Source organism: Grampus griseus, assembly GCF_964374135.1.
Source record: "Grampus griseus genome assembly, chromosome: 2".
Taxonomy (NCBI): domain Eukaryota; kingdom Metazoa; phylum Chordata; class Mammalia; order Artiodactyla; family Delphinidae; genus Grampus; species Grampus griseus.
Window position 1 is genome coordinate 25,629,820 of NC_139018.1, and position 27,048 is coordinate 25,656,867.

Sequence of the window (27,048 nt, forward strand, 5' to 3'; positions counted from 1 at the left end):
GAACAGGCTGTGGGAGCTCCACGGTGCTGACCTCTGGGACCAGCAGCTTCCCTTGAGCCCCTAGAACCTATTCTGTCAACAAACATCCTATGTAAACAGCCACCCAACCCCTGACTGGCTTGGCTCTGACCTGGCCCCTCCCACCCTTCTGACAGGCTGTCCCTCCTGATCTAGGAGGGAGCTGGATGCTGTGGGGCTCCCAGTCCGAGGGTGTGCAGTCCCCAGGGAGCTTCAGGGATGACTCACCGAAAGGAACAATGATGGGGCAGGTGATGCTGTACGCCATCACCACGCTGAAGACGTTCAACGTCCACGCGTACTCGCGCCCATACTGGAAGTCCATGGCCTGGTTCTGGGGCAGAAGGCAGGGGTCCTCCTCAGGTGGCCTGGTCCACTTGGCTTGCTGCTTCTGTGCTCCTTGTCTGGGATGGCAACCTCCCTTCCAACCCTGGTGTCCGAGAAGCACCTCGCCCCACCTCACCATGCCTCCCACCTCCGGTCCCTCCGTGCTTCTAACAGGTCCCCTTCCTGACACCCGCCCAAGGGAAACTCTGAGGGCTGTGCTCAGGGAAGGGCCTGGCCCTCACCATTCTGATGTGGACTCTCTCCGGCTCCGACCTGGAGAAGAAGAGGCGGGTGGTGTACAGAAAGAGTGACCCCAGGCGCAACAGCTCCATGCCTGTGCCAATCAAAGCTGACGTGATCACGTAGTTGACAAAGAAGGCGCCATTGTCTGGCAGGAACACACACCTGGGTGGAAGACAGCCACAGAAGCCGGGGAAGAGGGAAAGGGCAGAGGTATTGGGAGGAAGGAGGAGAGAGAGGAAACGAATTGAGGAAGTGGGGATGGGGTGGAGGTAGAGATGGGGAGAATAGCTTTCCAATACAGTCATCCCTCGGTATCTGTGAGGGATTGGTTCTAGGAGCCCCTGTGGATACCAAATCCAGGGATGCTCAAGTCCCTTACATGAACTGGCACAATATTTGCATATAACCTAGGCACATCCTCCTGTATGCAGCCTCCTGTATACTCTAAACCATCTCTAGATCGTCTATAATGCCTAACACAATGTAAACAGCTGTAGATACAACGTACATGCTGTGCAAGTAGCTGCCTGCACACAGCAAATTCAAGTTTTGCTTTTGGGAACTTTCTGGAATTCTTTTCCTGAATATTTTTGATCTGCAGTAGGTCAAATCCGAAGATGTGGATATGGAGGGCTGACTGTCTACGTGTGTTCTCAGACCAGTTTAAGTTAACAAGGGCCCTTCTGAGCAGGGCTGGGGGTGGTCTATGGCATTTGTGGATGGGTTAGGAGATACATGCACTGGCTTGCTCTAAAGAAGGGCTGTTTGACGAATGGATAAAGAAGATGTGGTACATATATACAAAGGAACATTACTCAGCCATGAAAAGGAACGAAATTGGGTCATTTGTAGTGACGTGGATGGACCTAGAGACTGTCATACAGAGTGAAGTAAGTCAGAGAGAGAAAAAAATCGTATATTAACACATATATGTGGAATCTAGAAAAATGGTACAGGTGAACCGGTTTGCAAGGCAGAAATAGAGACACAGATGTAGAGAACATACGTATAGACACCAAGGCGGGGGAAGCGGGGGGTGAGTGGTGGTGGTGGGATGAATTGGGAGATTGGGATTGACATGTATATACTAATATGTATAAAATAGATAACTAATAAGAACCTGCTGTATAAAAAATAAATTAAAATAAAATTCAAAACAAATAATAAAGAAGGACTGTTTGACTTGGATCCACAGACCCTGGAGAGTCCATAAGTAGAATTTTGCGGGTCTGTGACCTTGAATAGGGAAAAGATTACATCTTTACTTTCTCCGATTTAGCATCTCCTTCCATTAAGAGCATGGGCAACAAATCACAGCGATGTCAGCCATAGCCATGAGTCTGTCACCAGTTGAAATGAGGTATTTTCATATCGTGTTGTACTTATTGCTGAGCCCTTACGATACCATTTGTGCTCATCATCATTTCAAAATGATGCTAGTTATTAGTCAGGCCACTAAATTAGACATGCTAAATTCACATGATTGAGACTTTTCTGTCTGCACATGCGTGTTTCACATAGCTAGCTGGCCGACTTCAACTAGTAGTCATTCAGCCACCTGAATGGATGGGCACACTGCCTGTTCTCACGCTGGTGACCCAGGCATCTCTGTTGCTTTCCAGTGTCTCCATCTACACAATTCTGTCACCTTCCTTGAAAAGAGAAATCTGTAAGCCCCTGGACATATTTCATAACTCCTTCAAACACTATTCTTTCTTGAGGGCATCAGAGTTGAGTCATGAACTCACAATTCTTTTCTTTCTCATATACAAACTGTATTGAAGATAATGACCTAGCCAAAGATGAACTCACTCATCTTGGGAAAAAATCAACTTATTACAGTTATAGTTTAATTGTAGAAAGCTTGGAGAATTCTGGTCCTTGCCCTATAAAGCAAGCTATGAAAGCTTGAATGTCATTTGCAATAATATACCTTTGAAAATTGGGACTTTCAACATTTGGAACCCTAAAACCAAAACAAAACAAAAAAGAAAGTGGCTGGATACCTAACACGACATGCATGTTGCCTTGTCAAAAAACCACTCCCCTGCCCAACTTAATATTCTTCTTCTAGGTAAGTAACATCACCTTTCACACCGATGCCTTTAAAACAATAAAGTGTAACTTTTGCTTGCCTACCTTTAGAATGCAGCAGCCTATTATTAAACGTGTTAATAGAGATTGCATTACAAATTTGAATTTTAAAGTATTTTGATAACTATGTTTCAGCATAATTGGTTTTTGTTATAACCCAGGTATTTTGTACGTTTAAAGAAATCTACTCAGAGTACAAGTAAAACTGGCAAAATCTGAACAAGCTCTGTGGATTCTTTCAACGTCAGTTTCCTGGTTGTGATATTGTACTATAGTTATGCAAGATGTTACCATTGGGGGAAACTGGATAAAGGGTACATAGGGGGCTTCCCTGGTGGCGCAGTGGTTGAGAGTCCGCCTGCCGATGCAGGGGACACGGGTTCGTGCCCCGGTCCAGGAAGATCCCACGTGCCGCGGAGAGGCTGGGCCCGTGAGCCATGGCCGCTGAGCCTGCGCGTCTGGAGCCTGTGCTCCACAATGGGAGAGGCCGTGGCAGTGAGAGGCCCGCGTACCGCAAAAAAAAAAAAAAAAAAAAGGTACATAGGACATTTTTTGGGGCAATTTCCCTCAAATCTACAATTAGTTCATTCAGAGAAGGAGTCCCTGGGCTTTACCCCCAAAGGGGTCCATGGCACAGGAAATGTTAAGAGGCTGCCTAATGAGAGTGTTAACATGCATTCACCTCTACCTGTATGAGCAAATAAAGGATACACATATCCACCTGGTGTGAAGCCCCAATGCACACTGGGAGTACACCTGAAACATGCACTCTAGTACTCACTGGAACCTGATGGATGCCTGTTCCAGATAGTAGATGTCAAAGAGCCAGCGGAAAAAGACATCCAAACTAGAATAAAGAATCAAGCACAAGAAAAAGAACAAGAATAAAGCAGACCCTTCAGTTAATGAATCTATGACCTAAGGTCTGGGGTTCAGTTCCTCTTGGGCTGGCCTCCTTCCTTTCAACCTCCCTTGCCCAATCCCCAAAGACTCTTGCATCTTAATATTCTAGCTGGCCAATCCACACTGCCTCTCTTCTTAATGCTGGGCGCTAACCCTTTGGCCTTTCAGCTCAAGGCCTCCCCTCTAGCAAACCTTTGCCAGCCATTGCTCCCATAGTGTTCTCTCCCTCTTCTGAATTTCTACTGCACATTCTTCCCACCTTGGGCTGTCAGTTAGCTGATAGGTACAGCTTGTTTCCCCAGCTGGAGGATAAGCTCTTTGAGGTCAGAGTTCATGGCTGACAGCCTAGAGTTCACATGATACCTGACTCATGCTAAGCTCAGGACAGGCACTGGACTGTCATTTGAGGAATGGATTTGCAGCAACCAGAGGTGGGCCTACAGTGTCTGAAAGAGGAGGTTCCAACTCTAGGGTGAGCCTGGCTGACAGAGGAGAGAGAATTGGAGGTGAGGTACCTGGTCAGTCCCATAGAGGGCAGAATGACCACCATAAACACCAGAAAGATGTAGCACTTGTGCACTATGATCAGATTCTGAGCTGATCTAGAAGGAAACAAAGAGAGACATGATAAGAACCAAACGCCTTACTACAGAATGAAGAGAGAGAGAGACGGCTACCTGGCCTAGAAAATGGTTTCACAGTGCATACCAGTGCCATCTCCACGGAGCACTGTGGGCTGTGCTGTGGCTGGGAGCAGCAGGAAAGAATAGCATGATCAACTAGTGATGTCTGCCTTGGGCATAAGAAAAGGAAGGGAAGGCACACACATACCATATACTTGACATCTCTGTTCAAGGGACATTACTAATGATACTCAGAATTCTTGCAGAGTTTCAATAAGCAACATGAACCCTGTTCTTGGCCAGAGGAAAGACCAGTAAGGATTTCTGTTAAGATAAACCTCCTGGCTTACTGCCTGATAGAATGATAGAAACTTTTGGTGCAGGAAATAACTTTTGAGACCCACGCAGCCTTCAGGCCAAAGCAGGTCCACCTGCCCCAGCATACGGTAAATCCTTTCTAACTAATTAGCTCCTACCATAGAACTATTAGTGCTAATAAATAGGAAATAGCTCTTAATTGTTTAAGATGTGGGCACTGTGTAGGCTACGTGGGTCTGCAGTCAGATTGAGTGCAGGGGCTCCTCTGCTCTGGCCATAGCAGCTCTTCTGACATTTTCCAAACAAGTCCTGCTCTCTCACTCTCATCCTCTGCCCTCTGCCTGGAATTCCTGGCGCTGTCTATCTCTGCCCGCAGCTCCAGACCCTCAGCGCGTGGCTGGAGGCTGAGGGAGCAGCCCGAGGAGGGCTGGGTTTTGACCCCACATGCCTGGTATGGTGGCCCTATCTCAGCATCCCTGAGCCCAGAGGCCCAGAGGCAAACCCGTCCCCTCTTTCCAAAGGAAAAAATATCGTTAGTGTTTTGGGATGGTTTCAGGCATCAAAGCCACCCCATATCTATTCCATTCCTGAGGCCAGAAAGGAAGCCAGAGTCCTAAGCTGGTGGGGTTTGGGGGGGCAGAGGGAGAAGCAGGTGCCGAGAGCAGGGCTAGGAGGGGGGGCCCCCAGCTCACCTGGTCCAGTGGGCTTCAAGGAAGGCGGACAGGTAGACGATCAGAGGCAATATCACCGTAAAGGCCCAGAGCAACAGGGAGGGGAAGAACTGGGTCACGATGGGGCTCTGTAGGGGTGGAGCAGAGAAGGGCAGAGAGACGTCAATGCGAGAAGCTCCATTCTCCTTGCAGGCTTCCCTCGCCTTCGCCCACGTCCCTGGCCTCTTCTCCAGCTCAGCCCCAGAGCAGGCCTGGTGTCCCCGAGGCTGCACAGTGCGCCTGGCCTTTCTGACCCGCCTTCCTGGTCAGGGGTCTGCCCAGCCGGGGCGGCCGGTGGCTGACACCCCAAGGTCAAGTGACATCCCCAGGGAGTGCAGGCCTTCGACGCTGAGGTCACGGGAGGGGTGCCCTAGGCTGCCCCTAGTGACTTGGCCCTAAGGCCACAGCCAGCTGCTGTCACTCATGTCTCAGACCTCAGGGAGGAGACACTACTTTTTTTTTTTTTTACAGTACGCGGGCCTCTCACTGTTGTGGCCTCTCCCGCTGTGGAGCACAGGCTCCGGACGCGCAGGCTCAGCAGCCATGGCTCACGGGCCCAGCCGCTCCGCGGCATGTGGGATCCTCCCGGACCGGGGCATGAACCCGGGTCCCCTGCATCGGCAGGCGGACTCCCAACCACTGCGCCACCAGGGAAGCCCCCGGAGACGCTGCTTTTGTTGTGATGTTGTGTGAGACGTGGCAAAGAGGGGGAGGGTATGGAGCAAGACTTCCCAGGGAGAGCTGTGGTGCCCTTGCCTGGGGCCTCTTGAGAAGCTGACAAAGGAGGCAAAGGTAGGCATCGGCAGCAGACGTGCTTGGCTGCGCGCACGCGTGGGTGCATGTGTTTTGCTGGAACAGGCACAGGGATAACAGGAAAGGAGGGGCCTTCTGGGATCACTACGACAGCCTTGAGGCTATGGAACTTGGAAACGAGCCAGTCCAGCTCCTCGGAACACCTCTGTCCATATGAAGCAGCCCTTCCCTCCAGGGATGACTCCTGTGAGCCATCGCACACGCCCAGCCAGCTGTGGGTGTGTCTGGAAGTGCGGGAAGTGGAGACAGAGCTGGAGGGCCTTCTCCTCTAGAAGGGCTGCCTTGGAACTAACCTCTGCCTGCCCCGCTCTCAACCCTGTCTTCAGAGCAGGGAGCCCAGCTCTAGGGAACGTGGGGAGAACAGAGCTGTCACGCTCGCCACACCTTCTGCTGCCCCTTTTGTACCTCTAGCTGGGCCCAATGTAAAGCAGCCCTCCAAGCCCACCCCCCAAACTCATCCCAGAACTTGCCTGGGGCTCCCCCACTCTTCAGCCCCGGTCCCTAAGATGGGCAACGACCCACATTCATGCCCTTTAGAGCACAGGAAGCGCTGTGCCACCATTTACACCGCTGCCACGGCCACAATTGTGCGGGCATCGGAGTCACGTCCCAGTGGGCCTCCCACCCCCTCCTCGCCTGAGTTCTTCCTTCATCTCCCTGGGGCCCCCGCGCCTGGCCTGGGCAGAGGAGGCACCTTCAGCTTCTCCATGGGGCGGGTGACGTTGTACATGTCGATGGTGTTGATGATGATGGCAGGCGTGGTGAGGAAGAAGAAGAGGAGGAAGAGGAAGGTGTTGATTGCGATGAAGCGGGCCCACCAATGGAAGCGGCGGACAGACAGGTGTTTCCTGGGCAGGATGGAGGAGGGAGACGCACTTAGGACCCCGGGTCTCAGCCCTCAGACACAGCCCGTGCTGCTTCCTGCGTGCCAGCTGTGGACCAGGCTGCCCTGGTCTAATTCAAGCCCGTGGGCCCACCCACACCTGCATGAGACAGCCCTGGGCCTTCCCCTCAGTCACACCACTTGTAAAGCGAGCCAAAAAAACGATCCGAATTCTTTCTGCAGGAAAAAACTCTTTCCCCAAAGGCTGGGTGCCTTCCATGCTTGTGGTGGGGTGGGCTTGGGCGTGGGAGGAGGCTGTGATGCCCACGAGAGAAACAGCCCAGCGGGGGCCGTGTGTGGGCAGTGAAGCAGGAGGACAGGCCCTGACTCCCTTCCCCGTCCTACGGCCTTCTTCAGTCCCAGAGGAGCTCAAAGGAGAGGGGAGGGACGGAGAGGGCTTACCAAATAATGTCTTTGGGATGTGGGGCAAGGACAACCCTCCAGCGGTCGGATTTGACGACGGTGGTCACTGAGGACTGCTGGGCCGACACACCGCACTGGATGAACTTGTAATCCTCCAGGATGCTGCGGAGATGCGGGAGCAGACAGAGGTCCGGGGGTGAGGACGATGGCCCGCGGCAGGGGAGGGCTCATGCCAGGGGCCCGGGGCCGCTGTGGCCATCCCACAGGTAGAGACTCATCCACTTCCTGGGAAGTCTCGGAGACTTGGATATGTCTCTCTCGACCTTGTAAGTGGGCAGTCCCCAAGGCCTAGTCACTGAACGAAAGGGGCGTTAGAGGGAGGGACTGTCCAGGAAAAAAGGGGGCCACACGGTTCTCAGTTCACGTCTTTTCCCCTTAACAGTAGTGACAGCACAAAGACGCGCTCTTTCTGTGAGGCTGACAGGAGAGGTATTCATTTCAGCCCCATCTTAGTCTCCGTAGCTACCGACTATTGAGTTCTACACAGTGCATGACGCTGTGCTAATTGGTGATTAACATCGTCTTAATTGCACAGATGACTGAAGACACAACCAAAGAGGGGCGGGTGCTGGCACCGGAGCCTCATCTTTGGTTTTCTAATTCACACATCTGCTGTAATTAAACCTTAGATCCTCTCTGCAGAGAGTGTTCTCAGAAAGTTATTGTCTTATGTAGATGTATTGTTTTCTATAACACATACACTAACTAGAACACATATCCCTTCTTAACCCTCTGGGAGGAGGACAGGGAAGATATACGTAATCAAATCTGATAGGTAAGAAATTAGAGGGTGTAAGTGACTTGCAAAATTGTACACAATTTTTTGCGACTAAACTCTAGCTTCTGCCACTGTTCCTTGGTAGGGTTGGGGGGGTGAGGACAAATGTGGTGAGTGATCAGGCTCCCTCGGGGAGAGGAGGGCCCCATAATCCTCAAAAGACTGATTCTGAGGCTCCCATCTATTTGACCCAGTCCTAAGATTCCTTCCAGAACATTCCAGAGTGGCCCTCATCCACTCCCTATCAAGGTGGGGCTGCCAGAGGCTGGCGTGGAGGAGAGAGGAGGCAGTAGGGCTATGAATCAGGGGAGGTTTGCAGCAGGAGAGGAGCAATGGCAAGCAGGGCTCCTCTACCCTGACTCTGTCACTCGTGGTGAGGGGAGGGGTGATGTGCAATGAGGGAGAACTGGGTGCCATTCTTGTCAAGGCCTGGAAGAGGAACCAAGAGGTCAACAGCTACTCTGACCACTTTTGTGCTGAAGCAAGAACATATGGGAGTGAAGAGCCCAGGGCCTGGGCATCTCTGGAGACAAGCTGAGCCTGGCAGCTGGGGGAAGACGGATGTGGCCATGCTCTAGAAAGCAAGATGGTGGCTCCATGCCCATGAGGAGCATGGAGGGGTCGAGGGGAGGGCAGAATATGGCAAACCGGAGGGAGGCTCTCTCTCCTCCTCCCCTTGGCTGGAATGGGGGTGAAAGAGGATGGTTTCAGAGAAGCAGAGGCCCACTGTCAGGGCTGGGCTGGGCACAGCAAGCAGCTGGCCCTGGCACTCACTGCTTTGTCATCCTGGAGTCCTGGAAGGTGACAAAGATCAGGTCCAGACGCTTCAGCCGCACGCGGTTGAGCTCAGCGTTGAACTCATCAGTCAGCTGCTCCTCCAGCTCACTATAATACTGCTCTGCGTCTACCTGGGGTGAGATGTGGCCCTCAGAGCTGGAGCAGCCAGAGCTCCAGGCCTCACGCCTGGATGGGAGGCCTCTCTCCACTCAGGCGGCAGGCCCGAGGGCTTGGTTCCATCCCCGGCTCCCTTGGAAGCCCGGCAAAAAGCTCCAGACCCCAGGTGGGCTCCAAGATCCCAGCTCTAGAAGAGGAAGAGGCTATGACTCTGAGATTAGCTCCCTGCTCTTAGATCTAGCGAAAGCGAGGCATCGCTGGGGGTAAGGGGGTGCCTTTGGACTCCGAGTAGCCTCCAGAGGAGTGACAGAATGTGTCTGTAGCATTTTCAGGAAAGGGGATGATTCTTTTTCTGGACTCGCTGGAGTTCAGTCCTGCCAAGACCTCCTTCTAGCCACGGTGGTTGGGCGATAAGACTGAATCCACTGCTTTCAAATATTCCTGTCCTAGCTCTCTGAAAGCCTGAGGCCTGGGAGCCTATAGCAGCCTGCTGTGACCTCACTGGTCCTCCCATCCAAGCCCAGGAGGGGCCAAGAACAAGCGTCCCTGGATCGCTCCGGAGGGGGCCCCAAGGAAGACTCCTCTCAACAGCGAGATAGGACGGGTGGAAAGGAAAGCAGGAGCCAGATGCCGCAGCACAGAGCAGACCTGAATGAGGCCTGTGGCCCCAGGGTGCGGGCAAGGGGCGCTGCCCAGAGCCCTGGACAAAGCCTGGAGACCCGGTGCCCTAGCCCCTCCGCTGTGTCCCCCGATGCCCTTGCCAGTTACCTCTTTAAAGCAAACCCAGCACTTGCAGAAGCACAGCCGGGAGCAGGGATGGACCTTGATCATCACCTTCCCCTTCTTCTTGGCCTTGGCAGTGTAATAGAGCCGGCCCCGCATTGCATGGCGCCTGTCAGCCAATGGGCAATGGGAGAAGGATCTTGTGGTCAGGGTGCCAGCAGAGCCACAACCTCTCCTTCTCTCCCCACCCCAGATTCAGACAGGTCCCGCTACAGCCTCACCTCTGATCGTCCAAGTCAATCAGGGTCCTGACGTCGTAGCAGAAGTGGACTCTGGTCACTACGCACCCTGGATAGGCCTCACTGAAGCCACAAACATGGAGGTTGAGCCATTCCGTAGGGCTGGGGACCTCCCCCTTCCCCACCCCCCACCCCCTACCCAGAGCTACAGCCTACAGGGCTAGGGGGCTCAGCTATACCCATGGTTCCTGCTGCTTGGATGGTAGAATCCACCCCTTGCTCCTAAGGCTGGATGTCAGGGTTGATCCCTGTTAATCTGAGAGTTGCCACATCTTCCCCAGGTGACACAGAACAGGGCCAGGGAGCAGAGCTGGAAATTGCTGCTCATGGAGAGATAACTGGCTCCTGTGGCTAGGAGCTCGGGTCACAAAAGTTGCCTCAAGATGACCCGCTCTAGATAACTGCCATCTGGCAGCTCCCTGGGCTCCACAGTTGGCGGTACAAGGGTAAGGCATCCCCCATCACACCCATGCCATGCAGAAATTCCCTGACTTCAGAAACCCTGCTCTGGCCCCAACCAGGGCCTCCCCCATTCTGCAAGGTTGATCCTGAGCTGAATCTGGGGTGAGCCACAGCCCCACTCCACCATCCTGTGCATCACGACCCACATGAGGACCCAGGCAGGGTTACCAGGAGGATGCAATCCACACCTCAGCCCACCCGACCCACTTACTGAAAATGCTTAATGATGATCTCTGGGTCTTGGATGTCCGTGGGGACATAGGTGATCATTAGTGTCCTTGTGACCTAGGTGGGGAAGGTCAATGGAGAAAGAAGCCTGTGCTCACACAGGACTCCTGGAGTCTGGGTCTTCAGGTGGCCCAGAACCTGGAGTAGGTTTTCTACTCACACCAGGCCGCCTCCTTGCTGGGTGAGCCAGGTGTCAGCTGCCCCAGCCCGTGTCCCTGGGGTCAGCAGGCCGTGGGAAGCTGCAGCCCGGGAAGCTACACCTCTGTTAACCTCTGTGCCCCCCGTGGACCCCTTGCCATAGACGGCTGTGATGGAGGGCGAGCCAGAGGCTGCAGACAGGGCCTGGGAAGGACCACAGCCCACGCCCTGCAAGGGCTGCTCACACCCTCTTGTTGATTACAGTCTCCCCGCACCTCCGCTGCTCCAAGTGACGTCCCACCTCGCTGGGTCGTCCCTCTCATCAGACTGTGCAGGGGAGTTAGGAGGCGAGCTAGACTCTGGGGAGGGAATGTGGAAGCCCCTCAAAGTCCACATTTTATTCTGTGAGTGGGAAATGTCTTCCTGAGCCATCGCCTCAAGGTGACAGTCTGGTAAACTGTGCTGCAAGAGAGGGGAGTCTGGGCAGAAGCTTCTGGTGGCAAGAAGGAAAGCTGAAGTGGCCGAGTCCAGACTGGTCAGGGGTGCCCAAGCCTCAGGCTGAAACATTCGGGATTACCTTTCAGGGGTATGTGCGTTTGCATTCTGGGATGGGGTAAAGTGAATCCGTCCTTTAGGATGGACAGCTTGAAGGAGCTGATCTCGCTTTTACCTGCCACCTTCCACCGCAGAAGACCCTACCCACCTAGTGGTCCTTCCTGGGATCACCTCCCAAATAAGTGAACACTACGCAAATCCCTGTCTCAGGGTCTGCTTGGGAGGTAGGATGGGGGACACACAAACCAAGACAGTGGGGACAACACTGGGGCAGGACATGGGGTCTCTGACCTCAGGGAGATGGTGGAAGGGCAAGAAGCTTGGGCACAGCAGGTCAAAATATCTACCCAGAGGGTCAGCAGGGGGCCTTGGCCACTGAAGACGGAGGCCCCTCGCAGGTTCAGGGCTTAGTTAAGCCTTTAGTTTTCTGATGGTGGGGAGCTCCAGGGGTCCTTGGAGAGGGTCCAGGGCAGCAGGGGTGCAGGGGGACGAGGCACCTGGGAGCAGCTATTTACCAATTGGTTTGGAAGTGTATTAGTGGTTTAACAGCCCAGACAGATGTGCCAGGTGACGATTCCCAGGGATAAGCAGAGGAGGCTTGCCCTACTCAGGTGAGACTGCCCACCCCCAGGTGTGCAGAACACACCAAGCTGGGATGCCTCTGAAGTATGGGAGTGGGATGGTGTCCAGCTGGGGAGAGCCTCTAGCCGAGAGGGTGTTGCTCTAGTAGCTCTTTTCACTTACTCACCTTGTAGCTCTTCTTGGGCACAAACCCTAAACAGTGATGAGTCATGAAGAGGAAGCTGGTGACAAAGTATAAGAAAGCGAAGAAGCTGTGCAGCCACAGGAACTTACTCCTGCCAAGAACAAGACACAGGAGGCGTGAGACCCCCGCTTCCACCCCACACGGTCTCCCCAGCGCCACCCTCTGGTGCCTCCACTCAGGCACCTTGGAAGGGAATGGAGAAGGGGACGTCCACTCCGACTAATAGAGGCTCACGTTCATTGAGTGTTTACTCTACGTCAGGCCCAGGGTGGGACTAGATGCTTTGTGGACATTTTCTCACTAGACTCTTGCACCTCGTGAAGGTGGTACTGTGAATGCCTTCAGTTTACCCGTAGGGAAACAAGGGCTAGAGTGACCGCTCGAGGTCACTCCTAGCTGTGGCAGTGCCGGGAGGTGAGCTGCAGAAGCACTTACACTCTTCACGCCGTGTCGTGCTGCCGGCGGCTGTGGCTCAGGCCGCCCCCGCCGACCGTGAGGACAGCAGGAGGGGCCACCCGGCCTCTGTGGTAAGGGACTCCGGGGTCACACGCAGGCCTGCAGATTGGGCCCGCCTCCCTGGGGTAGGAAGAGGGCTGGCCCTTGGGCTCTGTGCTCACGTGATGCTGTCCCAAGGCACCCAGCCAGGAGGACTGCTTGGAAATAGGGCCCGCCTTATGTGGTGCAGTTGGAGGAGAGAAAGGCTGCCTTGCTTCAGAATATCTCCTCACCACTGTCCCCGCGCTGGCATTTCACCTAACCTCCCCCATCTAGTTACATGTTTCTCTCCTCAGTGTTCTCGGAGGGGGCAAGGTGACATGGTCCCTAAGGGACATTCCAGCTCTCTGCCAGTATGGACTTACAAACGTTGAAGGCTCTTTGCTGTCCTATTAAAATTCACTTCTAGTTGGGAAGTTGTAGGTGCCACACTTACAACAGTGGCTGGCCTGGGAGAGGCTGGTAAGCTCTGCTCTGGTGTTGCCAGTACCCGGGAAAGAGTTGGTTGAAGGTGGAGGCGAGAGGGTGCCCAACCATTCTGCTGAGTTTGGACTTTGATGGATTTGGAATTTGATGGAGTTTGCAGGGGTGCAGGGGCAGGGGACCAGGGGTGGGGCAAGGGGAGGTGGGGCAGGAGTGTGCAAACCCCACTCACACCTGCTTCAGGTACTGGAAGTAGTGCTTCAGCTCTGTCAGGAAGTCGGCCAAGCCTGGCCATGAGACCTAGGGGGGGACTGATGTCTCAGCCTGGACCGGCAGGGCCGCATCTGGCTCAGTACAGATTGATCTGGTCACCAACTGGGTTGGCTGACGTTAAAATCCACAGGTTCCCGGATCATGAGGGCTGGAGGGGGCTTAGAGGTCATGTCCAACAGCTCTTCCCCCCACCATGGACTAGGGATGAAGCTCAGAGCGGGAGGGTGCACTGCCCCAGACCCAGGGCCGGCTAATGGCAAAGCCGGGGCATGAACCCAGCTCCTGTGGTTCCTCTGTCTCGCTGCTGTGGGAGTCAGGTCTGAGCTTCACTCGGTTATATGAGGGTTGACCTGAACTATTTTGTGGGCAGGGAAGCAATACCTTAAACCTCTGCTTACTGCAGTAATCCTGTTGGGAGCTGGACATACTAAGCAAATAGGACCATCTTTGCAAATCTTCAGGAGTGACCGGTTTAGGTAGTTCCACTCATTACAGAGATGGGGACACTGAGACACCAAGAATACTTCCCTATCAAGAGGATGCAACTTCCGGCATCCCACCTGGAACCTGGGCTCCCCAGGAAACCAGGCCTTTCTTATCAGCAGGGTGGGGCTCATGCTTCGGACCCACACATTGGACCATCTCTCCACGCTAACACCCAGCCCCCAAGCCAGTAGAATGGGAGGTAAGAGGATCAGGTACCTACTCTGTGGAGACATTGACAATGGTGGTCCGACCAAAGTGACTATTCCAGTCTGAAAGAGAAGAAAGTTGCTGACCTCAAGCCTGGCACCTTGACTGGTTGGGTGCCAGACTTCAGGGTTCCTGAGCGAACGCCCGGGGTCTAGAGATGCTTGTCTACGTCCTGGTCTTCCTTCTAGTTCCCCAGAGCTTGTCCCCAGCTTCCAAACAGCCCCATCAGAGGCCTCCTCTCCTCCCTGGGACTGCTGACTGGGGCTCCTCGGCTGTGAAGCAAGACCGAGCATTGGTGCGGCAACCCCAGGGCGTGACTGACTCAGGGTAGATACCGGTGAACGCTGGTGGGAGGGACCCGGCAGCCCCACCATGAGCGGAATGATGAAATTAGCAACACTGTTACCGCTGGCAACAATCACAAAACCCAGAACTTCTGAAAATGCATTGCTGCCTCATTCAAACAGAGCAAATCCTTCTGGCTGAGTGTATCAGTGCGCTGGTTTAGACATCTCCAAGTTTTATGAAATCATACTATCATTGCCGTACTATCATACTATCATTGCCAACATACTAGCTCTTAGGATGAGAATCTGGGAAGGCAGGGCTCAGTAGTTATTTACTCTGGTGGTGGTATTTGGTAGCATGAGAAATGGGGGCTACCTTGAATAACTGAGGTCTACCACTGGCCGAGGAGAAATAGGTGGAAACTTGAGCAATCAGCGTACACCTGGCTGCCACCTGGGCACTTAAGGTGCTATCCTGTACCACCTAGTTGTATGGGCCTCATACAGCTCTATGTTTGCATTTCCTAGTGAAACTCTGGCTGTTATTCAAAGTGCCCACTATCAGGCACTGTGCCAACCACTTGACACGCATTGTCTCTCTATCCCTATGACAGTTGAGGAAACTGAGGCCTGAGGACACTGTATAAGATGAAATAATTTTCTGGGAAGCAGATGTGGGTAAAAGTTGGGGAACCATGATTTTTCTGTCTTTGAAGCCCAAGCCCTCACCCACCACATTATTGTGTGAAAATTTACCCTGTTATAAGGAGTGTGGATAGAATCCCTATGAGAAATTCTGCGTGCTGTGTCCATCAGAGTGGGTACAGAGAGAGATCAGGTCCAGAGATCTTTGTAGTGGGTCACATGTCATAACAAGCCCTCCAGGAACATCTGGACAGATGCAGTGTGGGGTCATAAATAAACATTCAGTTTTAGACTGAATTACTACTATCTGCCTTCTGTGTGCCAGGCCCTGGGCCAAATTTATACCAAAAGAGGTATCATCTCCGGTTTCCATGTGAGAGAACTGAAGCGTGGGTTGCCTAAGGTCACATAACTAATTTTGAGAAGTGCAATTAAAATTTAGATTCCTAGACGCTCAAGACCCAAGTTCTGTCCTGCCTACCGGGCTGCCTCTTAGGTCTAGTGGGCCGGGCCCGGGACCTGCTGAGCTCTGCCTACCCAGAACATTTCCAGTGTAGTTGATGGGCAAAATGATGCCCAAGGAGGGGATGCAGAGGATAAGCACAAGGATGATGAGATGATACTGGAACATGATGTAGATACGGGCATCGTCTCCACACTTGCTAATCAGATCTTCGTTCCTGGAAGAGACACAGAGACAAGGACATTGCTCAGGAGCCAGTGTGGCTACAACGGAAGTCGGAGGTAGAGGAAAGGGAGAGAAGATGACCACCCTACCCCCGAGTTTTTAATCTTTAGAGATATCACCCTTCTCAAAACTTGTTATGCCTGAATTGTATTTCACTGAATTTCACAGGCGTATCAAAGATAGAGGCTACAGATACACTCCTGGGAATCCAGAAGCCCTCTTAAATCAGGCATTTATTTCCTCTTTTATTGCTTCTTCAAACATGTTGAGTGCTTGCTATAGCGCAGGCACTGAATAAACCATTAGTGATAACAGGATTCATCCTATTTTTCAAAAAGTTGTTCCTTAAATTAAAAAGGGGTACTCAAAGCCACAATGAGGTATCACTCCACACTGCCAGACTGGTCAAAGTTGGAAAGTCGGTGAGGTAAGTGTTGGTGAGAAAGTGCTGGTGAGGGTGTGGGATGCCGGGAGCTCTCTCACACTCACGGGTACTTACTCTGGCACACAGCTTTGGATAAGAGTGGACATTATCTACAGAAGTTGACTATAAGTATACCCTATGACCTAGCAATTCCACTCCTAGGTTTATACCCAACAGAAATACATGCACATGGGCACCAAGAGACATGTATAAGAATGTCACAGACACGTTATTTTGTAACAGCCCCAAACTGGAAACAACCTAATTGTCTATCAAAGGTAGAATGGACACAAGAATTGAAATATATATGTAGTGAAATATATATATAGTGAGCTATATACATCACATTATATGTATGTAATGAAATACCATACAGAGATAAAAATGAATGACCATAGCTGAACCCCACAAATGCAACGTTGAGTAAAAGATGTCAGGCACAAACAATACATACCATATCATTTCATATACAAAGTTCAAAAATAGGCAATACTGAACTACAGAGTTAGAAGTCAGGATACTGGTTACCTTTGGAGAGGCTGGAGGTGATAGGAGATTGGGAGGGAGAAGGAGGAGGGCTTCTGGGGTCTTGGCAATGTTCTAATTCTTTATCGGGATGGTGCTTGTATAGGCTTTGCTTGTGATGATTGAGCTGGACACATTTTTTGTGCACTTTTCTGTATGTGTGTTATACTTCAATTAAAAAACTTTTAAGCAATACATGCTTATTATAGAAACTTTGGAAAATAACAAAAGAAGAAAATCATTCACCTACAATCTCATCAAACCTAAGATAATGGCTATTAATCATTCTGGCCAATTTCCTTTAGCTTCGTATTGTATTGCTGGTTTAACTTTGACTGTAGTATAAACAGCATTTGATGTACTGCTCTTTTGCTCAGCATTTAATCTTAAGTCTTTTCTGACCGTTTTACATTTTGTCTAAATATTTTTATGGCTGCCCAATACTAATGGTGACCATAGCCTCTGTTTGTGGATTATTGATTCCCACCCAGCCCCAAGCTGCACGCCCCCGCCTTTGGTGGACGTGCCACAGTTTACTCACCCTTGCCCTCTGATCAGACTGGAAGGTTGCAACTTCTAGCACTCAGTCCAGGATTCAGATTTATTTTTCAACAATATTACAAAGAGCATATCTTTAAGGCTTTCAGTATCACCATTTAGGTAATTATTTAGAGCTCTCAACCTTTTTTTAACTTCAAGCAGTTAAAATACTTCCTGCCTTGGACTTGAGAATTAAATCCCAAGAATGGGGTGGATGAGAACTGGTGAGAAGGGAGAATGGGGGAATGTCCCCCTGCAGGCTTGGGGTGCCAAGATCTGCTCACCTGATAGAAACAGCGTGCCAGAGGCAGGGTGAGAGCCTCCAACCAGGTGGAGGGAGCAGAGGGCTGGGCGGGACGAAGAACACAAGAATCTCCTTTCTGGGCTGACAATTCCCGCCTCCCCACTGGGCCCATTGCTCCGTCTGCACCGGAAGCGGAAGCGCGGGTTATACTCAGCAGCCTATCTTACAGTTCTGAGGGAAGCCTGAATTTTTGAGTCTGCCTAGACAGATTCCTCTACTCAATTCTGTTCTCTTCCCGCCACTCTTTAAAGTGCCGGCCCCATGACATTCCAGGCATCACTCTTTCTCCTACTCACAATTAATTCTCATCTCTGCCCTAATCACTTCCTCTCCTCTACCTCTTGCTGGAGACTTGCTCTACCTGTCTCATCTTTAAATTAACATCCATCTGTCTCTACAGATGCCCACACTTCTTCCCTTTCAACTACAGCCAGGTTCAAGGGCTCATTTGCTACTCTTAAAAAACAAAACCCCAAGAAACTCCTTAAGCATCCACTCCTTCACCAGTTTCCCTTCAAGTTCCATCCAATATCCTTCCTTCCCTGCTCCCACCCACCTCTTGAAAAAGGTGGCTTCCATTCTCTGCCCCTACTTCTTGGACATCTCCTCGTCCTGGAACTGCGCTCCCAGTGGAGATTCGCATCCCCAAAGCCGACATCCTCTGCTGAGTGCTCATGCTACTCAACCTCGTAGGGCTGGAGGCTGCTGACCACACCCCGTCTGGACCTCGCGCCTGCCTGGCTTCAGTGAGCCCGTGCCCTAGAGGTTGCCACCTTTTCCTCTTGTCCCAACCAGTCTCTTTCTTGGGCCCTTTCCCTTGGGTGTCCCATCTGCTCCCATGACTTCAACTACGACCTCTGTGCACCCATATCCCAAGTCTAAATCTCTAGGTCCGACCTTTCTCCTAAGCTTTAATCCTGTTTCTCAACAGCCTGCCGGTCAACTCACATGCTCACCCCGGCCCTATGTCATTAATTTCCCAACTCATCATATCTCCTCATCTCCCAGCTGGTGGTATTATTACCCTCCGCAGAAGCCAGACCTCGATTTCTCCCTTTTTCCTAACCAGGTGGAAGCCAGGTGGAAACAACCCATTGACTGTTGTTGCCCCATCATCTCCCTCCCCACGTCTCCTCCGCACTGTTTCCCTGGTCACCAGCACCTCTCACCTGGACGCTGGAAAAACCTTCTTAGCTGCTCACGTTGCCTTTGGACTCTTCCTACTGCCATTCACCCCTCATGCCCCTGCCTACAAACAGACATCACCTGAGTGCCCCGCTCAAAAGTAGTCGCTGGCTCCCTGCTGCCTCTAAACCAAAGGCCAAGATTCTCGGTATGGTAGTCAAGATCCCAGCTGATCCTTCCGGCCCAATCTTTCATGCCCTCTCTTGCTACGTACTCTTGTTTCTAGCCACACCAGAAGATTTACCATTTCTGGACACTCCCTGTCCATCTCTGCCCCAAACCTTTGCTCATGCAGTCCTTAATTTCTGATGGGCCCTCCACATCACAACGGTCAAAATTCTTCCCATTCCCCAAGGCCTCGCTCAAAACTATGCTTCTTCAGAACCCCCAAATTGGAATTAATTTCTCGCTCTCCCAAATGCCCTTTGCCCAGCAGTTATGCTCTCCCCATTATCAATCATGTGTAGTGGGTCTTGTCAACCCATGTTTTTCTAACTAGACTGAGTGGGCTTTGTGCGCTGGGACTTTGGCTTCTGCAGGAAAGGGCGGTCATGAAGAGCGGCATGAGAGACTGGAGGTATAGGTTTCTCTTAATAAAGATGTATTTATGCAAGCTGGTGCATGTTTTAAAAATTAACAAAGCAAAACCAGAGAAGGTGCCAAGAAATAAAAGTCTCCCCTCCACTCCCCCAACATGTGGCTAAGATTCCCACCCACGCACAAACTAGCTGTATCACTTCCTCGGGACTCTGGTGAACGATGAACGAAGACGAGAGGCCAAGGCCATGGGGAGTCCTCCACCAGTGGAGCTGGGGCTCAAACCCCAGAGGCTGCTGGTCCCAAGCCCAGCTCTGGATTCCCAAGGCCCAGTCATGGTATCTTGTGCCCCCAAAGGGTCCCAGGCCCTTCCACAGGTCTGGGGAAAGAGAGGTGCCCTGGTGTAGCTCATGCGGGTGGATGGGATCTTGCGGCAATGTCTGAATGCTCCCAGCAAGGCCCTTGAATGGTGTGGGCATGGAGGTACATGAAGGAAGAAGCCCTAAGGGCCTTGGCAAAGAAGCAGACGTGCAGGTCCAGGCAGGCCCCTGGTGCAGGTGGCCTCTGGGGAGCACTGAGGCTGCACCCTAAAGCAGGCATCACCAGGCAAGGACGGACCCTGGAGGAGGGGTTCAAAGGACAGGCAGGGCAGGCCAGATGGGGGATATTTAGGGAGAGCCCAGGAACACACAGCGCTCTGAGGTGGCGACAGCTGTGTGCACACATGTAAGTGTGTATGCACATGTGTGTGCACGTGTGTGTGCATGTGTGTGGAGGCATTGAGCTCTGACAGGTGTCTGCTCTGCGGAGGCGTCTGGCTGGTATGAGGCCATCGGGAGATGACAGGTGACTCGGGGTCCCTCTCCTTGCCAAGCGGGGTCTCACACTAAAGAGATCCAGAAGGTGTGGTGGGCCAGGGGCTGTCCCTCCGTAATGGGCATGGAGGCTGGGAGAGGAAACCTGCCCTTCCGCCTGGTGGTTTTTGTTTTTTCCATCTAGGCAAATATAAGGAATGATGTTCACAGAAGTAAAGCAAAGAGTACCTGGGAAGGATTTCTTTTTCCTCGTGTGGGCTTCATAAAAGCATTTTTACAAGCATGTGAGAGGGGTCTTTCCTGAGAACTGTGGCAGAGGGAAAATGGGCTGTGGGCAGCGTCCAGTTCCCATTTCACCAATGGAGCACAAGAAAGCGTCCTGTGCCAGGGCCGGGCTGCGGTGGGCAGGGGGAGTGGGGAGTGGACGTTGGGACACAGAACTTAGGCCCAAGGCCTGGTCCTGCAGGGCAGGAGACCCTGTCCCCACCCTCCCCCAGACAAGGCTCAGGAAGCTCAGGCACTTACTTCATGGTGATGGTGTTGAAAAACCAGGAATAGAAGCCCTGGGGAAAAAGGAGAGAAAGTGTGAGAAAACCCAGCGCTGGGGCGTCCGAGGCAGTGAGGCAGTGTCCGGGGCTTCCTCCCCCGGCAAGGTCTGGACTGGAATCGGTGCTGAGGGAGATGTCTTTTCAGAAGTCGGGCATCCTGTTACAGCAAGTGGTGGCTTAGAGGGTGGGCCTCAGACTGGAGGGAGAGAAGGGACTTTGGGGTGGATGTCAATTGCTTTCTGTCTGTCCCTCGTTGCTTCCTTCTGGGAAATGCCCCTCCCCTATGCATGTGGCCCGTCAAGAAGGTGTCTGCTACCAGTGGTCAGTTGACCAACGGGAACATGACCCAAGAGGGGCCAAGCAAAATGCTCTTAAGGGGACTGATATGGGTGTTGGGAGAAGGGTCTTCCTCTGAGTTCTTGCATCTCGGTCAACACCAGGCATGCTGGAGGGGCTCTGTGAGTCTTTGATGCCACATGAAGGAGCTTGTCTGAGATAAAAAGCCTGCTCAGAGGAGAGAGGACCACAGAGGGGATCCTGGTGGCAATGCTGGACTTCCTGGATCTAGCTGTACCCGAAGCAGCTGCTTCCCTTAGATTTCCCCGCACTCAGGCCACACATCACCCTTTTGTTATAATGCTAACTTGAGCTGGGTTTCTTCTTCTGCATCTGGGGGTCCTGTCGATTATACATTTCTCTCAGGGTCTTGCTGTCTGGAGTTTCCGGGTGGTGGGAAAAGGTGGCCTCAGCCGGGGGCTGGGAGGGGCTAGAGAGGCAGTCAGCTCGGGGACTGTATGCATAGGGTAGGCAGAGGGCCACAGCTCTAAAAGCTGCCAGATGTTGTAGCTGCTTCAGTTACCCTGGTCATGCTTCCTTCTGGGATCCCAGGGGTTTGGCAAAACCTTGGAAAAGGCTGCAGCTCTTGATTGGGTCACGAGCCCATCAGCCACCCAGGCAGGCCCACTTGGTTGATAGTCCCCCAGAACCACATGGATGGGGGAAGGCATATTTCCCAAAAGGAAGAAATGAGGGGCAGGCAAACATGAAACAGAAGGAGGTTCCCACCTTCTAGGCCTCCTCCCTGTGCTGGGTGGGTTGACAGTGGGAATGCCCATCAGGAGTGTCCACTTGTGGGGGGACCATTTCCCCAGCTATATCCTAGGGAACTAAAGTAGGGATAAAAGCCCGGGGATGAGGCAGAGCGATGACGGGAAATGGCATGATGGTGGCAGTGGTGACTGGGAAAGTCCCAGGGAGGGGGTGAATTGCTAGACAAGACTTGGGCTGAGAGTCTGGCCACCCCTTCCCTACATGGGGAGTCTTTCCTCACCTCCCCGCTCTGGGCCAACGTGCAATTCATTAAGGGAGCAAGCAGGTTTGCTGACGGGCCCTAGTGGATATGCAGAGTGGAGGAGTATCGGTGGGAGGACAGAGGTAGTGAGTAGAAGTGTGGCCTATGTACCCATGAAAGGCACGTGGACACAGATGTGTGAGTGACCAGGTATGGACCCATATTCTCTCTTTCTCTCTCCCTCTCTCTCACACACACGTGCACACACACACACACACGTGCGCACGCACACACACACACACACACTCCCCTGCATATATATTGTACCTCTGAAAGGCATAAACCATTCAGAAAACTTAGCAGCTGAACAGTGGGCCTGAGAAGCAGACACATCTCTCCTTTTCTCCCCACCCCGTGGAAATGGCCACAGGCTCCCAGGAGCCAGCTCAGCTGACAAGCCTGAGTGACAGCGGTCAGTTCACTGCACCCACCTCAGTGGCTCCATCCTCCCCACTCCCGCCACATCCGCCCTGACTTGCTGAGGGCGCTATGAGGAGACCTGTTCACTTCACCCACTCCACTCAGCCTGGCTGAGGCCTCGCCATCTGCCAGGGGCTACCTCAGCGCACTCTTCCTCCTTGTCTAATTTCTACCCTTTTCTGTTTGACTACCCCACTGCTGCCATCATGATTTATCTTCTAGATATTTTTAAAATAAAATGTCATTGTACAGAAAAAAAAAACCCACACAAAGCTGAAGTGATGTTTCTAAAGATAAATCTGAGAATTGCCTTGCAAGGTAGGTGTTACTGTCCTTATTCGACAGAGGAAACCTCCAGGACGTGAACCTGTCTGAGGCTCCCATTCTTGTCAGGGGCAGGTCTTGGCAAGTAAAGGGACCAGGTCTCTTGGAGGGATGAAAATGGATGAAAATTTGCTTCCAACAAACACATATCAGATACTAATTACACGACAGGCTGGACCAGGTGCTGGGACAGTGGGGAGTAAGACCGGTATAGCTCTCAGTGGGGGAAGTGGGCACACTAGATTAACTGTGTAGATGAGGAGTCATCACAGACTGGGTTAAGACTGCTGAAGAAAAGGAATGCAGGGACTTCACTGGTGGTCCAGTGGTTGACAATCGGTCTTGCAATGCAGGGGATGCCGGTTTGATTCCTGGTCAGGGAACTAAGATCCTACATGCCACGGGGCAACTAAGCCTGCAGGCCACAACTAGAGAGAAGCCCATTCGCTGCCACGAAAGATCCTGCGTGCCGCAACTAAGACCCGACGCAGCCAATAAATAAATAAATATTTTTAAAAAATAAAATATACGTTATTTAAAAAACTTAAAAAGAGGGCTTCCCTGGTGGCGCAGTGGTTGAGAGTCCGCCTGCCGAGGCAGGGGACACGGGTTCGTGCCCCGGTCTGGGAAGATCCCACATGTCTCGCAGCGGCTGGGCCCGTGAGCCATGGCCACTAAGCCTGCGCGTCCGGAGCCTGTGCTCCGCAACGGGAGTGGCCACAACAGTGAGAGGCCCGCGTACCGCAAAAAAAAAAAAAAAAAAAAAAAAAAAGGGAGGGAAGATGATCCGCAGACTCAGGTGTTTCTGAGAGATGAGAACTGAGGAGAGCCCATTGGATTTCATCGCATGGGACGGTTGGTGGCCCTGGGGCTGTCTGGGTGGGAGCCACGTGTGAGGGGTTGAGGAGTGAGAGGGAGGTGAGAATGTGGAGACAGCAAGCCAGACCTCTCTTCTGGAGTTCAGCTCGGACCAGTCCCGAGCGCCATCTAGAGCGCTTTAGCTCCACTCCATCGCTCTGGAGGGCCTTCCTTGCTCCCTTTCTCCTTCGTGCACTTACTGCCACCACCGTCTCGGCACCCTAGGAGGCAGGTACGGTCAGTGTCTCCATATTTCCGATGGGGAGACAGGCTTGGCAAGGTGGAGGCATTTGTCCAAGGTCACGTTGCTAGGAGTGGTTGGGTGGCTGATTGCAAAGCCCCAGCTGATGAACCCGCTCCTTCCTGCAGATGCCCGGACCCCTGCCCCCGCCCTCACCAGGCCCAGGCCCACCCCAGCACCCACCTTGTCCCTGTGTTCCATCTCCAGGGAAATATCCGAGGGAGACGTCTTCTCGCTCTGCTCCCCATAGATCAGCGAGGTCAGGCTGCCAGCCAGGAAGGGTAGTGGGGAGGTGGAAAAGGAGAAAGTTCTTAGGTGCCAGCCTTGCTCCCTGGGCTGAGGGCTGTGGTCCCCTCCTACCCAGTAGCAGACACGCCTCAACGTGTTTGCTGAGCACACAGCTCTGGGCACAGACAGGTGGCCAACGCATCTTGGGAACCATGAGATCCAGAAAGGCTGAGATCGGAGAAAAAAGTGGCCTCGTGCCCAGAGGTGGCTGCTCTCCAAGTCACCCTAATGCAGGGAGGGCTAGAACACGGGCAGGGGTGGTAATAAGATGCCACCTGCTGACGAGACACCTGTGCAGTATGGGCACTGGTCACAGCAGCACATCCCCCGATGAAGCTAGCAGCTCACTCCTGACGCCCAGCCTCTCCTCACCTGTCGTTGTGTATCAGCAGAGCCAGGCGTCCGTAGTCCCATGCGGCTTTCCGGAGGAAGGAGTAAACCAAGACGATGACCTATAGGTCAGGAAAAGCAACATGGCGCAAGAGAGCTCATGGATGCCTTCCCCTCGACTGACCCCTGAATTCCCATGGGGAAGACTGTCCCTGAGGTCCCCAGGGGCTCCCCGCTAGGTGGCCAGCTCTGTCAGGGTGGGGGTCATGCCTTCTGCAACTCTAGATTCCCAGTGCCCGGCAGCATCCCAGCACAGAGTGGATGCTCAGAGTGGTTGAATAGAGGCGCTGGTGGCATGTTCAGAACAGTGGACAGAGCACTCGTTGAATAAATCAGGGGACAGATGGGAGGCTCAAGGGCACTGGCCAGGGGGACCTTTGGACAAGGGTGCAAGGAAGAGAATCAGGGATTCCACTGCTCCTGCAGTCTCCTCTTCTCCAAGGCCCACCCACCCTGGGCCTCCCTGGGCAGAACTGACATTCAGATAGTTCCCACCACTGTGGCTGGCATCCACGGACAGCTGGGGTCCCTTGTATCATTTGTGAAAGCTGGACCATCCACCCTGGGTGAGACCTCTCTGTCTGCCCACTGCACTGTCCAGAACTCACCACCCACAAGATAACGTTGAGGAACAGCACAGTGGGGATACCCCCAAAGGGCTGCCCCTGCAGGACAGTGCTCCGAGAGTGGAAGCAGTCGTCAGCCGAGAAGTTCCGGGACTTTTCCACCATATTCAGGTTGCCCGGCGAGACAGTCATCCTGGGAGGCTCCCTGGTGAACAGAGGGGTTTCCAGGTCAAACATGAGGCCCCCCTCCCCCCCCCCATTATGCAACACGCAGAAGCCTGCCGGGGAGCTGGGAGGGGTGCGCTGAGCTTATAAATGGTCAAGGCAGGAGGCTCAGCCCTGAGATGGCATGCAGCCCTGTCCTTTAAGACAGGGGTCCCCAACCCCCTGGTGGGACATCACACAGCAGGAGGTGAACAGCGGGCCAGCGATTACAGCCGCTCCCTTCGCTTGCATTACCGCCTGAGCTCCGCCTCCTGTCAGATCGGGGGCAGCATTAGATTCTCACAGGAGCGGGAGCCCTACTGTGAACTGCACATGCGAGGGATCTAGGTTGCGCGTTCCTTATGTGAATCTAACGCCCGATGATCTGAGGTGGAGCTGAGGCGGTGATGCTAGCGCTGGGGGGCGGCTGCAAACACAAATTATCATTAGCAGAGAGGCCTGACTGCACAGAGACCATAATAAATCAGTTGCTGGCAGACTCATATCAAAACCCTATCAGTGAGTGGAGAGTGACAATTAAGCTGCGTCTTACAGAGCAGACTAGACATAAGCAACACACTTCGGGTGTCACTGTCTCCCATCGCCCCCAGATGGGACCAGCTAGTTGCAGGAAAACAAGCTCAGGGCTCCCACTGATTCTGCATTATCCCGAGTTGTATAATTATTTCATTATATATTACAATGTAATAATAACAGAAATAAAGTGCACAATAAATGTAATGTGCTTGAATCATCCCAAAACCATGCCCTACCCCCGCCCCCAGTCCATGAAAAAATTGTCTTCCATGAAGCCGGTCCCGTGTGACAAATAGGCTGGGAACTGCTGCTGTAAGACACCACTTCCTCAAACCCAGGGCCAAGATGACAGAATAGCCCAGATTCCCCGGGAGAGTGTTTATTTTGTACCACTTGCTCCTTTTGCTAAAAGAGTTGTAAAATGCACAAAGCAGTCGTTCCAATGGGCCTTCCTACTTCTACCTTTGTGAAGCTTTTCTTGTACATAAATGAACCAGCCTCACAAAGGTCTCAGAGAGGAAAGGTTCAGTTTAGAGGATGGAACCACTGTATCACGGGGTGCCGCGCAGGTAGGGCCACTGACGATCATCTTTAACGTCTTACGATTCTCTCATCTAGTTTCCAAGAAAGGCAATAGCTCCCAAGACTAAGTAAGGAAAGGATACAGAGTGCCTGACACACAGCAATGACTCCCTGTTTCACCTAGAACTTGAACCGGGGAGATCAACACCTGTTCATGGTCGTGAGCCAATACAGTGAGTCAGAGACTCAGATGCTGAGCTCGTGGTCACGGGCATCCGTATTCTTCAGACCTGGGTAAGAGCAGAAAGTACGAGCAAAAGCTGGATGTGACCAGCAGCTGCTTGGACTTACCTGCAAGGTTGCTCTGATTTTAAAAGATCATTTGTTTGGGCTCCAGACTGCATCACACTCTAGAAATTCTTCACTCCCATTCAAGAAAAGTAGGCTTGTTCATTCGACAAATATTTGGTGAACGACTGCTTTGTGCTAGACTAATGCTGGTGGTATATCAGTGAACGAGACAAAAAAATCCCTCCCTCGTGGGATTCTAGTGGGGAGAAGCAGTGCAGGGGTCAGGGTGAGATTAGGATTGTAAAGAGGGTGATTGCGGAAGGCTTCGCTGAGAGGATGACATCTGAGCGAAGACTTGAAGAGAGGGGAGCAGACCATGCAGCCGTGGGGGAAAGACACTGCAGGCAGAGCAAAAGCCTGGGGCGGTAGTAGTGGTGGTGCAAGCTTGCCTGGAGCAGAGGAAAAGCTAATGGGCC

General features: G+C 52.6%; 1 protein-coding gene across 1 annotated transcript in view; it reads right to left on the reverse strand.

Moving 5' to 3' along the window:
- The window catches only part of TMEM63C (transmembrane protein 63C), a gene marked incomplete at both ends in the record, with an annotated part of 32,323 nt that extends 7,113 nt beyond the window's left edge, over nucleotides 1–25,210 (reverse strand). The window contains 18 exons of the mRNA XM_082648317.1: nucleotides 247–352; nucleotides 588–750; nucleotides 3,464–3,529; nucleotides 4,101–4,187; nucleotides 5,219–5,325; nucleotides 6,744–6,897; nucleotides 7,335–7,457; nucleotides 8,908–9,041; nucleotides 9,796–9,919; nucleotides 10,032–10,112; nucleotides 10,723–10,796; nucleotides 12,181–12,289; nucleotides 14,096–14,144; nucleotides 15,552–15,694; nucleotides 20,558–20,595; nucleotides 23,958–24,039; nucleotides 24,435–24,514; nucleotides 25,061–25,210. Of these exons, the coding sequence (XP_082504443.1) occupies nucleotides 247–352; nucleotides 588–750; nucleotides 3,464–3,529; nucleotides 4,101–4,187; nucleotides 5,219–5,325; nucleotides 6,744–6,897; nucleotides 7,335–7,457; nucleotides 8,908–9,041; nucleotides 9,796–9,919; nucleotides 10,032–10,112; nucleotides 10,723–10,796; nucleotides 12,181–12,289; nucleotides 14,096–14,144; nucleotides 15,552–15,694; nucleotides 20,558–20,595; nucleotides 23,958–24,039; nucleotides 24,435–24,514; nucleotides 25,061–25,210 (1,870 nt within the window). The remainder of the gene's footprint in view (nucleotides 1–246; nucleotides 353–587; nucleotides 751–3,463; nucleotides 3,530–4,100; nucleotides 4,188–5,218; nucleotides 5,326–6,743; nucleotides 6,898–7,334; nucleotides 7,458–8,907; nucleotides 9,042–9,795; nucleotides 9,920–10,031; nucleotides 10,113–10,722; nucleotides 10,797–12,180; nucleotides 12,290–14,095; nucleotides 14,145–15,551; nucleotides 15,695–20,557; nucleotides 20,596–23,957; nucleotides 24,040–24,434; nucleotides 24,515–25,060) is intronic.
- Between the last annotated feature and the right edge of the window lie 1,838 nt (nucleotides 25,211–27,048).